The sequence below is a fragment of the Osmerus eperlanus genome, chromosome 16 (genome assembly GCF_963692335.1).
Source record: "Osmerus eperlanus chromosome 16, fOsmEpe2.1, whole genome shotgun sequence".
Taxonomy (NCBI): domain Eukaryota; kingdom Metazoa; phylum Chordata; class Actinopteri; order Osmeriformes; family Osmeridae; genus Osmerus; species Osmerus eperlanus.
This window is the reverse complement of record NC_085033.1, coordinates 12,428,746-12,442,053: the sequence shown is the minus strand read 5'-3', so window position 1 is coordinate 12,442,053 and position 13,308 is coordinate 12,428,746. Positions and strand designations below refer to the sequence as shown.

General features: G+C 46.3%; 1 protein-coding gene across 4 annotated transcripts; it reads left to right on the top strand.

The window, feature by feature from the left end:
- Window positions 1-3,153: 3,153 nt before the first annotated feature.
- Window positions 3,154-13,196, top strand: emilin2a (elastin microfibril interfacer 2a). 4 transcript variants are annotated; one of them, XM_062482472.1, is made up of 9 exons: window positions 3,154-3,509; window positions 3,904-4,029; window positions 4,506-4,693; window positions 4,855-6,840; window positions 10,822-11,241; window positions 11,438-11,485; window positions 11,720-11,770; window positions 12,013-12,153; window positions 12,365-13,196. In XM_062482472.1, the coding sequence occupies exons 1-9, from the start codon at window positions 3,355-3,357 to the stop codon at window positions 12,685-12,687; spliced, it is 3,438 nt and encodes a 1,145-aa protein (XP_062338456.1). In that variant the 5' UTR covers window positions 3,154-3,354; the 3' UTR covers window positions 12,688-13,196. The 4 variants fall into 4 exon arrangements, with proteins under 4 accessions (XP_062338456.1, XP_062338455.1, XP_062338458.1 ...); XM_062482471.1 differs by having other exon boundaries at window positions 3,155-3,509; window positions 11,717-11,770; XM_062482474.1 differs by lacking the exon at window positions 11,438-11,485 and having other exon boundaries at window positions 3,155-3,509.
- Window positions 13,197-13,308: the final 112 nt, after the last annotated feature.

The following is a 13,308-nucleotide window of genomic DNA, read 5'->3' as shown; positions in this document are numbered from 1 at the left end:
AGTTGTCTATGGAGTTAAGGTACAAGCCAACAAAGTACAAACAAATTAGCAGGGGTGTCAAATCCTGGTCCTCAGGGGCCGCTGTCCTGTACGTTTTAGACGTTTCCCTGATCCAGCACACCTGCATTCAAATGCATGATCGTTATCAGGCTTCTGCTGAGCTTGATCATGAGCCATTCATTTGAATCAGGTGTGTTGGAACAGGGAAACAGGATTTGACACCCCTGAATTAGAGCAAACGTCACACACATTTGAAATGTTCACTAATTAGTGTGCCTTGAAGAATCTCTGACCTGTGGAACGAGGAGATCACAGGGCCAAAACCCATCACATGGATCCTGGGAGTGAAAACATTCTCAGTTAAGTTTGTACATAAAATATGTTGCTGACAAATGAACCGGCTATGTTAACGTATCTCATGGATGATTAAAATGAGCTAAAAGTATACAAAATCATGAGAAAAAAACATGAGGTACAATTTTAACCAGAACTCCTCAACATATCTTGAAGAAGTCAGTGAGAGGAGAAGTGCCATGGCAACATGAGCTGTACTCTAACACACACAGCAGGAGGTGAGAAGAAGCATTCCTGTCCTGCTGGGTAAACAAAAGGCTTCTTCATGAGCTGATTCTGGGCACAGGTTGTTGCCACAGAAGTGTGTGTGTGTGTGCGCGCGTTGATTTATGTGTGCGCGTTTGTGCGTATGTTCCTGTGCGTATTTGTGTGTGTGTGTATATGCAGGCACATGTGCATGTCAACTCAGGCAGCCTGTGTGTCCGTGTTGTGGCATGGTGGCATTGTGTGACACCCAGCGACAGTTTGTCTGAGGCTGGCAAGGAGCAGCACCTCCCAAATGAGTCACCCTGGGTAAGAGTAGCAGCATTATGCCACAGTGAGTATGGTGCAGCGATAACAGCTGCCAAATTATAGACGTCTCTGCGGTGCGGTTTGCTTTATCTCCCTGAGACACGCACACACTAACACACACACATACACAGCTTAGGGTAAACTATTTTTTTTAAACCATACATTCTTGTGTTTGCAACTGCTTTGGCTCACTTTTCCCTTATATGCAGACTGCTCTAATGCTAATACTAATTACTATAGATGACTAATGGGATTAATCAGAATTAATGCTCACAATGGTAAAGTACATTGTGTTGTCCATTCATTGTTACTCTAATTGCCTTTACATCATATATGTCTGTTTGTTCCGGTGTGAAGTATGTGAGTATGTGGGTAACGTGTCAGTGTTGCTAAGTGACAGTCACATGCTCTGTGGAAGCATTGGCGGTTTATTGTGGCTTGGAAAGCAAGGTCATGAGAAACACATTGCATTCTGAAACATATGATGCCTCTACAAGCAACTGTAGCCTTGTGTTGCATGAATAGCCATCTACTTCCATTCTTGTCAAATAAAACACCCATCACTCCCCTCTTTCTAACTTTAATATGGGCAGTAAAACATGGAGATTGTGGACCAGTAGGGATCCCAGGCCAAGGTCATGGCTTCTCACCACTGATGACTGACGTGATTTAACCCTCGTGCTGCCTTCGGGTCACATGACCCAAAGGTTCATAACGAACCATCGTTGTGTTTACCCAATTTTACCCAATACAAAAACAAATACAAATAATTTTCTTTTAACCATTCCAATGTGGGGGGTCTGAGACAGCCCGACAGTTAAAAGAAAATGCTTCACTTTGTTTTTGTATGAGGTAAATTTGTCACAATACGACGGTGGGTCACAATGACTGATGGGTCAGAATGACCCGAAGATAACACAAGGGTTAACTGGTAGGGATTTGAGTGTCTGCATTAAAGACGATTCTAAAATCTTAGGTTGGTGTGTGTGTGTTTGTTTGTAATATAATGTGTGTGTGTGTGTGTGTGTGTGTGTGTGTGTGTGTGTGTGTGTGTGTGTGTGTGTGTGTGTAAGATAGTAAGTGTGTGTCTGTCTCTGTGCCAGGGAGAGACAGACAGACAGAAAAAGAGAGACAGACAGAGAAAGAAATAATTATTTTTGTGTCTAATCAACGGTCACTGGCATTTTGCACCAGTAGCGCTGCCATGCCATAGGAACTGAGGAAATCAGTTCCAAACGGTGCAGTAATTAACTGCCCGAACGTCGTTTTCCATGTGGTTATGCTGCCCTCTAGTGGTTAAAAAGTATCCCACTGTGTACTTCCAAATTAATCATTTTTGCAGACGGACAGCAGGTACGATTACTTTACGGGGGTTCTATAAATGGCAAGCTAAATGACAATCTGTAGCCTACTGTTGCTGGAGACGTAGTCAAACAGACCGACGTCTGCCCCGGAACTATGACATTTGATATATTCCCTCTAAACACTTGGTTTTATAGTTCTACTCCATTGATGTCGCCAGATAAACTGTAGCCTATGCGCTTTTACACTTTCTCTCACTGTTTTCCATTTCCAACGTTTTATGGCCTTCTACTTTTCTTAGCACTATGCCATTCTCTTTTTCACATAATGCCTATTATGTTAACGGAGACCGAGACTATCAGTCCAGGAAAGAAAGATATCATTGCGCACGGCAGCGGAAATGGGGGGAAATTACTTAAACTCCTCTCCGAGAAATGATTTCATTCACAGTGCCGTTTGCATGGAAACTTTCACTCACTTCACACTTTCTCAGTGCCATTCCAAGTTCTCACCTTTCCACTGCCACCGCCTAGAAACCTACAAAACTATTTTAGGTTGGAGGCTTGATCAACTCTTTACAGTAACAAACCTTATCTTAAAACACTCAATGTTGTCAGTTGAAGCTCCTTCGGCACCTTCTTCCCCATGCCGTCATTGCATTATTCTACCGTCGATATAATGTACAAGATGACTGTGGAGGAGATGTAAACTAGGTTAGTTGCCCATATAGTTTTCCAAATTCTTTTTTCGTAAAGGTCTTGACTTGAAGTGTGGGTAATAGACAACCCCTTGAGGCTTTTCACTGAACAGTGCAGTGACTGTGTGCCACACAGGAAACTTAACAAAGGCAAAGTATTGTAAACTTTTCTTTTTTACTTAGTTACCAAGGCGTGTTTTTGAAACCCAAAACGTGTTGCCATTTAGCAGCCTTCATTCCGACTGTGAGGCATATCATAGCCTATATCTTCTAATTTGTGGGATGGAGGATGGGGAGGGTGTAGACCCCAGCTAAACAAAACGTCATGCTAACAGAGTTTATACACCCATCTGGACTTCCCCAAACAGTCTTTTGGTCAGTCGTTGGGCGACACCGAATGTCTGAGAACTTGTTGGAACCGAATAGACTATAGGCTATAAAGAATTTCAACAGATTTTCTTGTCAATGATAGTCCGTTTTGATTTCAAATGTTATTTACAATGACTTGCAAACAAGGAGACGTGTTGCAAGGGTATTTTTTTACACTATTATTAAGCTTTAATCTTATTTACGGGTCTCCGTCGAGTTATAACCTGTTTCAAGGTCCCGCTCACTCTGGAGGGGCACACAGGCACAGAAATAGGTAAGTTTAATTCCCTGAAGTTGGACATTTGTTAATGACTTATTGTCTGTATGTTTTACTCGATTTGCTGAAATAGCCTACTAACTTAAAGGCTACATCCTTTTTTTCGAGTAGACCCATTAAAAGATGTGTATTAAGCGTATGGTGCATGTAAAGCCCTGTAACAGGCCTTATTTAGATGTGGACTATATAGCCTTTATCTAGCCTACATTTAGAGTCTGCCAGGATTTTGCCATGGGGCACTGATAACATCCGTTAGTGGACGCTGGAATGTGATAGTGAAAGGCCACTTCTGTCATGCGCAGGTGTAGGCCATGCGCGTGGATGGTCTGCACTAAACACAGCTGGTAAATAACAAGAGACGTCCGGTATAACATATATTTTATCCTCACAGGAACTGGTGTGCATATGTCGTACACAAAAATGTGAGTTGTACCGTTCAGGGAAACGTGGAGAGCTTTGTTGAGCCCGAAGTGCAACCCTGCCCGATGCATGAGCCGGACTGCGAGCCACAAGTGCTGTAAGTAGGCTACTAACCCTGGAGATGGAGATATGGTGGGTGGAGGCTGCATAATGTCAGTGGAGCATTGTCTGCCCATTGTCTGCAAATGTCGACCACACCACACATTCGAGCCTTTCAACGTTAATTTGATCGTTAATTAAGTTGTTTTGTCATTTTAATGTCGACTAAATCAACTGTTACTCATACTGTAATTACAACTCAACCACTTCACATCATCAACAGCTTTGCTATGAGTCTTGGTGCCTTTTATGAGTAATGGTACTTGATTAGAGGGTGCAAATGAGGGAATTCAATGAGCATTCATAGACTGAAAGCGAAACTTTTTTTTGCATTTATTATTTTCAAAACAAATCACATCAAGTGTGATGGGATACTGTACTCACAGTGCAGTATAGGGGTATATTTCCTTGTTTTTGTACAAAGGAAACAAGAGTTGCCAGGATCAACGTTCTTTTTTTTTTTCCTTGGTCCAGCCATAAGACTCGGTTCCGGCCCACTTACAAGACTGCTTACAAGACCGTCACAGAGTTGGAGTGGAGATGTTGCCCTGGTCACCAAGGTCCAGACTGTAAAGGCTTAAAGGCATCTCCAAACCGACAAACAGTGCTAGGAGCGCAGCCTTACCCCCAGTCGAACCCAAGCCAGACAAGACACACACCGAGTAAGTACCGTTCCCAGTGATCAAAATACTTATCAAAGCTGTAGTGCTTGACAAAAAGTAAAACATGAAGTTGATATGATGCAGAGTCAGTGCCTCAATATTTCGCAACTGAAGTCCATGTCTCATTAAGATGCGTCATTAAATCCTGCCGTCTTCGACAGGAGCAGAGCGGAGAGAGACGGGTCAGCATGAGGCGAGGTACAGTGGCCCAGACAAGGTACATGTCCTGGAGGGGGAAGTGCAGCGCCTCTCCCAGACCGTCATCGACCTTCAGACGGCCATGATGGGCTTGACTGCCAACCTGCGCACCGACCTGCAGGAGGACACCAACAAGATGCTGGTCACCCTGCTCAACAACATGAGCCCACCGGACAGCGCAAGGGCCGGCGAGGGGAGTGCAGTGCATCTGGACGGCCACCAGGCCACCAGGGGAGGGTTGGCAGGGGACAGGGGACTGGAGAAGATCATGGCAAGGCTGGACGATATGAACGATTCCCTAAAGAGTAAAGATGAGGCTCTGGAGGAGCTAAGGGGAACCGTGACGAGCCAGGAAGGTCAGATCCGACTGCTGATGGACGCCTCCCAGTCTCAGACTCCGGAAATAGAGGAAGGTGGCGCCCCCTCTGACCTGGATGTCCTACAGACTTACATTGACAACAAGTTTGAGAAGCTGAAGAAAGAGCTCGACCAGGGCATGGAGGAGAGGATGGTTAAGCTCCAGGGCGTGTGCGACGACAGGATCCAGTCTGTCCAGAAGACCTGCAAGGAGGAAGGGGAGAAAGGCTTGGTCAGACTTACAGAGCTGGTGGATAACAAGGAGGCCGGCCTGAGGAAAGAGATACGGGAGTTGCGTCTAGACATGGCTTTGTCCGACGGGCCGGTTCGGACTGAACGCCAAACAGACCCGGCTAAACAGCCGGGGGATCGAGATGACCTCAAAGACCTTTGGCGTGAGGTGGAGCGTGTGGCCGAAGCCCATCGAATTCTGAACGCCCGGATGGACAACGAGCTGGCGCACTTATCGGCGCCGAGTTTCGTCGACGAGTACGGGCCGCTCATAGAAGATCTGGAGGCGCGAATCAATGTCACCGAGCAGAACGCAGAAGTTCATTGCTTCTATGTTGAGGAGAAGCTGAGCAAGGCGTTGGCGGACGAGGTCGCCGCTCTGCAACGGCTCATGGAAGAACGCCTCAACAGCATGGAGGACCAGTTCACCAGCATGCTGGTGGAGATGAGCAACAGCTCCTTCCCTGGGATGTTAGGAGATTCCATGGATGCCATGCAAGCAGAGGTCAACAACAACAAGTTCCTCCTGCAAGGCCTCGATGAGAAAGTGAACGCCGTCGGGGAGTTGTGCTCGACGGGATGCCCTGTAGGTTCATCCTCTTCGGGTTTGACCGCTCCTGAAAACCTGGCCAGCATTGTGAAGGACATTCGAATTTGTAGGAACGACCTTGACGTTCTCAACACAGAAGTCAACGGCAATACTGACAAACTCAGAGAACTGGAGGAAATTATCGACAGGCAGATGGTGGTGCACCAGCAAAGCACCAAGGCTGTTGAGGACCTCCAGAGAGGATTCATCTCCCTCCAGGACAATGTTGGAGGTTTGTCTGGAGCTGTGACAGGGTTAGGAGACTCTGTTAGCAAATACTTCCGGGATATCCAGTGGATGAATTCCACATGCTGCCAGGCTGGGCACACCGGCACTGCCATTCCAAGTCAAGGACAGGGAGTTCCTGATGGCACACTGTCCAGACAGCCAGAGTCGCTCAACAATCAGGTGGAGGAGTTGAAAAGGCAACTGGACAGGCTTAGTACCCAGATGACTACTGAGCTGGACAGGTGTAAGGAGAACACACAGGGGGTATCTGAGGGGGTTTCGGCCATTGATGAACGTGTGTCCAGACTGGAGATGGTGTGTGGAAGATTGGATGTCGTGTCGGACAATGTGAGGGGCCTGAAGGAAGGCCTGGAAAGGCATGTGTCTGGTCTGTGGGACAGTGTCCGGAGAATGAATGGCACCTTGGGGACTCACACAGGAGACGTCATTTCCATGCAGGGATCTCTGCTGAACTTCCAGACACAGCTGTCAGGACTGGCCAAGCAAGTGCTCGTACTCAAAGACGCTGCAGCCAAAGAGCCAGGTGAGTAACAGCCTGACACGTCATGAGGTGATTACGTGTTCCGTCACAGCTTCAGACGTCAGAAGCATCTAGAATAGAAAAGGCAGTTTATGACTCATTGCTGATGGTAGCTTTGCTCCATTTGGGTCATTGTGTACAGTACACTGCAGTAATTATTCTGAAAAGAGATACTTGATGAACCAAAGGCAGAGAGAGTGAAACGTTTTCCAGTTTTATTGACTAAAAGACATACAACTTAAACAATATACAAGTCATGTGCAATCTGGATATACATTCAAATATATAAATGTATATTCAATATTCAAAATGTATAGAATCGTGGGCTTTTTTCATATTTCTTGTGACAAACCTCTGTATAATACAAAAGCAATAACTACAGAATTCTCCTGGGATACGGGGTTGGAGAGTAACCTGGTATCCAGGCAAACACATTTCCGCTCAGGGATCGGTTTCTCTTTGTGCTCCTTCCTGAGGTTAATCCAGCATATGAAGCTATTTCCTTGGTATCCACAGAGACCAATAGGGGATCTGATTCTGCTTGTGGCCCTAAGGGGGGGGGGGGGTGCTCTGATAAGGGAGGTCTGGAGAATGTCATTCAATATGTCAGGGCCCCAGAAGGCCACTCCATTCACAATATACCAAACCTTTTCCTAACTAATCATTTCTGCCTTTTTAGTACATATTGACCATTCTCCTGGGCTCAGTATGTGAGAAAGTTACTTAATGGGAGCAGGCTAGATGTGTGAACCTGGAAAACGATTACATTTAGAGACATTTCTTTCTCTTCACCTCATAGCCTCTAATGATTTACCATTGTGTATCATTTCTCATACCTCAATGAAAGCCCCTTTTAGCTTATAGAAAGGGGAGTTTTCCTCATTCTCTTGCACACTATGTGATGTCCTGAGTTGTGTGGTACTCAGCGTGACTCTGACACATTATGTGTTGTTTCCTGAACACACACAAACACACACATGCATGTAGGGTGGGGCATGCTGCGGGAAACCCTGCATACACACACATACACACGCACACACACAGGACTCTAACCGAGCCCTCATCCAGCTTCCTCCTTCCCTACCCCCACCCAGTGTATCCCCTCCCCCCCCCCACCCCAGAGCTGTTCCAGGGTTCCCGAAGGGGTGACCTCAGCCTGATGTTGAGGGTCTGGTCCTCATTAATCGGCCTGACTCACTGTTGGAGCCTGTCTTTGTTGAATGGAGGAGAGGGGAGAGGAGAAGCCGGGCTCCAACGCCCCATACCAGATGCTCTACTACCCTCATCTGCTGATGTCAGAAACGTAGGGCCCCATCCCTGGAGCCTCCCTCTCTTTAACAGGCAATGTCATCATCACCCTGGATGGGGTAGAGAAACGATACAGAGTGAAGGGGAAAGGTATACCCCATTTGTAGTGTTAGGTTTTGTGAAAGAATCGAATGTGAAAATGATTTCACATCTTGAGGGCCAACATACTGCCTTTGCTATCTTGTTCTGCTGTAAGACAATAACATCTACCGAATAGGTTTGTTGTGCCGTGAGTAAAGAGTGACTTGTGATGAAGGTTTTGCTGTGTGGTCTTAGCTAGACCCAGTCATGCTGTAATTCAAAACCCTCACTCGAGGATCAAATTATTGCTATCTGGGTGTGGTGAGAACAAGAGCATTCTCACTGGTTAGATTTGTCTCTGCCGCTCACAGTCACAAGGGGACCCTGAGGAAAAGGGGAACAGACAGAGTGTTGTAAGGACGTGACTAGGAGATCTATCCGCAATAGCTGAAGACTTACTCACTCTGCCTGGCTGATGGGAATTTGCAAGAGCTTTTGCACAATGCTGGATCCAAGTCGTTCTGTAGTCTGCGGCAGGAACTGGCTCAGTGTCTGTGTGTTCGCCTCGCACCATATCTCTCGTGGGAGTGGCATTCGTGCCTTAATGAGTGTGTTGCCTCATGTGGTGTCAAATGTTAATAGATCTGAGCCTCTCTGTAGTAGGATTGAGAGACTTTCTGAGAATGACTAGTTTTTTTTAACAGTAATTACCGTAAGAAGGTTACGAGATTGAGAAATGATGCATCTGGATCTGGGAAGTGCGCTAAGATGCGTGGTGGATACAGATTGTGTTTCTGGCACAGAATGACAGATATCTCTCCGCTCCACTGTGGGATATTGTATTGTGTCCCATGGCTGTGCTGTTGACCTTTCCCATCAAAGTCATGTGTGCTTTTCCTCCCCTTTTCTTGGAGGCTGTCCCATCCTGGCCCCAGTCCCTCCCCTCTTCCTCTTATCTTTCCTCTCCCTCCCTGTCTCGCTCCGTCCCTCCCACTCTCAGACTGTTCCTGTTGATTGGGATCGTTCTCCTCCTCCAGAGCATAGCAGGGGGGACCTCTCACCTTCTCTTTTGTGTGTGTCTCTCTCTCTCTCTCCCCCCTTTCTTTTCCGACAAATACACGAGGAGAGGAGGGGTATTGAGACTCCACGGAAATGGTGTTAGCTACCACGATGAGGAAATACAACTCTGCGTTGGAAAGATTAGGAGAATGAAGAGAGGAACCGAAGGCGTTTGAAACACTGTATTTATTCCGTAATGCTAAACGTAGAAGGACATGTCAGGCTTCATGCTTTGAGACTTGAGTTCTGAGTTTAGGTGGAACCATCCAAAACGATGATGTCAAGTTCAGCATCAAGGAGCCAGGAGAACCCATCTGGAATTCTTCAGAGTTAACTCAGAACCCGACCCACTGGCAGAAGGCCTCCCTGAGGGTCACCACTCACTGAACAACATGAGCCTCCCAACATCGGCAACCGTGTCTGTGTGTGCGTGTGAGTGAGTGTGTGTGCGTGTGTGTTTAAAGGTCATGTGTGCACATGTCTGTGTGAAAGTATTCCCATAAAAATAAGATTCCTATGACATAACCGCCCCACCCAAAACAACAGGCCAGACTTTATCCTGAAATACACTTTCATAATTTTCTCCGTGACTACTGCATTACATTGCACTTACATACAACCAACCATTCGGGCTCAACGACATCCATCCAGTGTGTCACTGACACAGTGCCACCTTAGTCCAAGAGAGACATGGTGACTAAGTCCCTCTCCTCCACCCCGATGTGATTCAGTCTGGGTTAGACTAAACAACATCTGGGCTGGTGGTGGGGCTCATCCCTGAGGCTCTTCAGCAGGATGTGCTGGGGCTTTATTAGGTCTTATTTCCGAGTCCGGAAGCTCGTGCTGCTGCTACTTTCTTCCCCGAGGAGTTTTTGTGGTCAGTGGGACCTTACGCTGCAGTGATGATCTCAAAGGACAGAGTCCACCCGACGTCTTGCGCTTAAGTACCGTATGTATTGGAACAGTTGAATAGGACCACCCCAAGCAAAGACGGTGCGATGGAATCTATCTGACACCTGGTTACGAAGGGTGGGAGGGCAGAGGTGGATTGGTTGATTGTTTTGTACCCTCTAGTCATATTTCTGTAGTCTGTGTGTAGTGCTCACTGGTCCAGGTAATGTCTGTGCCTACATGGAGTTGGAGAGTAGCCATGTCACGATACGTACACACACAAGCGCACACATACACACAAACTGTGGTTTATCATGGCTTTGCTTCACACAAACGGGCTGGTTTGTTGTTCTGGAAGGCATAACAGCACCAGTTTTAATGCTCAGCACTGTGCATTCCAACTCATTTAGGCCGCCATCAAAATATAAGTCGTTAAGTGTATTCACAAGGGAGCTGAAGATGTGGGCTGAATGGGGAAAGAGGGGTTTATGAGTGGGTCATAAATTTCAGGCGTAGGCCCGTTGAAGAGTTACCATCTTTTTCCAGAACATTCACAGTAGTAAGGCCCGTATCAGAGATGGCAAAAGTACACACATCCTTCACTCAAGTAGCAGTAGAGACACTGTTATTACCCAGGCTGCCTTTGTTGAATCAATCACACTGTAAAATTAACTGAATTAATCTCTCTTTCCTCCTTTGTCTCAGTTGCGGGAGTCCGACCAGAGAGACCTAGTCCTGGACCTGATTCCAGAACCATCCAGATCCAATCCAGACCCAGAATCACCCACATCCCTCAGATCCACATCCCACTCATCATCCCCCACAGGGTGGTCCCAGGGACGGCCCGGCCCCCCGTACGCCGGCCCTCCGCCGGCCACCAACCATCCATCCCCAGACAACCAGGCAACCCCCTCCAGCCCAGCGGCATTCCCCGCCAGCCAAGCCCACCTAGCCAGCCCGGCAGCCCACGCCAGCCCTCCCTGACGGTGATCCCAGTCCCACGTCGGCCGGTGTTGGAGACAGGCGAGGCGGGGCCCCCTGGGTACATGCGGAGGGTGACCGTGAGGAGGGCGCAGGGCTCAGAGGACTCCTCCATGCCTGTCAAAGGCTTCGCTGGATCTCCAGGTGAGAGTTGGTGACGACCACCACGGTAACGATGACAGACAATAGTTGCCTGGTGATTTGACTTCAGAGTGCAACTTTAAGTCGTTTACATTTAACAATAAACACTGTTGTGTTCAAGCATGAGCAATGTCATGGTCAGGTTATCATTTTTACTCGGGGATGAATGTGATAATGAAAGGATTTTGTTTGTTTGTAGGATACCCTCCTATAAAACCTGTATCTTTCAAACCAGACACCATACCTGGTACATTTTCTTATTTACCTTAATCACATCATTTTTATATTACACTATTTATATATTGTTAATTATACATCTTTCGTTGGCAACAATCTCCTCTCAACATTCTATATCGACATGTTAATGAATGACATACAGTATCACACCAAGTTCTTCAGTGTATGAAGACAAGCTAAAAATAAAGGTGTTTCCACACTGTACAATTACTGTCAAACTAACTCCATTCTCTTCTTTCAGCAGCTGCTCAAGTCCCTTGGAACCCATCACACCACCGGCTTGTTGCTTCTCCAGGTACATCCATGTTCCTACAAAACATTACAAACGTCAAGAAATATAATTAATTGGGTCCATTTGTACAATGTTTGACAGTCTCTGTCATCCAGAACTGATTTTAGACTAAGCTAGTCAAAGTGTCTATTGTCTACGCATTGATGCTCTTGCTAAAGTACATTAACGTGTGTGTCACATACTGGTTCATGGTGTGCTACAGTTGTGAAAAACTGAATGTTAACTGCTGATGTTCCGTCTTCCAGTATTGTCAGAGAGCAAGGATGTGGTAGACCCATTCTCCTTCTCTGCTGGGCTCACCCAACAAGGTTTCACTGGAGACTTTGGCACCATCCGCTTCAACAGAGTGTTGGTCAATGATGGCGGGCATTACAATCCTCACACAGGTACACATTACTTAGCATGAAAGCATAGCTAATTACAATGATCATTGGCAACTGAAAGTGATAGTTCATCAGTCTCAAAGTGTTTTTTTTTTCTTCAGTGGTACGATGACATATTATTGGGTTGATCATGATCGAAAGTATTAATATACTTTCTCTCCTTCTCTACTCTCCCTCTCTTTCTCTCTCCCTCTCTTTCTCTGTGTATCTGAAGGTATCTTCACTGTGCCTATGGACGGACGCTACCTGATTTCAGGACTTCTGACCGCACAGCAGGGCAGTGGCGTGGAGGCGGTCCTCTCAGTGTCCAATCGCAGCGTCCAGAGGTTTCAGAGCTCTAGGGGGGCAGACGAGGGGCTCCCCGAGGGCAGCTGCACCTGCGGGGGCTCCACCTCATTCAGCCTGATCCTGCCCCTGAGGAGAGGGGACAGGGTGGGCCTGCTCAGGACCAGTGGCCAGCTAGCCACCGGCGAGGCCAGGGAGATCCTCTCCACCTTCAGCGCCATCTTCCTCTATGCACCACAGGCTAGCAGATAGCTGCCAACGCCTGCCAAATGTTGAAGGAGTTGGCTGCCGTAAGCCAATCACTGAAGTACTTGTCCACCATTAGCTATTCACTGAAGAACTTGGTCATAAGCGGTGAGGCCACAACCAAATGAGAAGCAATAAGAAGACGAAGTTTGAAGGAAATGAACACCTATTTTGGACGGTTATGCAGTCTTGTATGACCTTGTTATAATGCAAGCACCAGAATGTTACTATTCAACTGAGAGTGATCTATACTGTAACAAGTGCTATATCATATTTATTCATGAGTGTTTTTTATGATTTGTTTTTATGAAAACAAATATAGCTTAAACCAAATCCACACTGTCATTCTATAGTCTTTGCATTCTTATGGAAAGAATTTGCAAAGTTTCCAGAAATATTTACTGTCATATGTACAAAATTGTCATTTGTAAGATGTACTTCATATTACAGAAAATGTTTAACAAGTGAAAAGGACCATTTGCTACCAATTATTAAAAGAAAATACCACAATTTGATACAGATTGATCATATTTTTATATTATTATTATTATTATAAGTTATATTATTGTTATCTGTAAAACCACACATGGCTTGGCTGAGTAAGAAAGAGTTAATGTATTGGGAGTG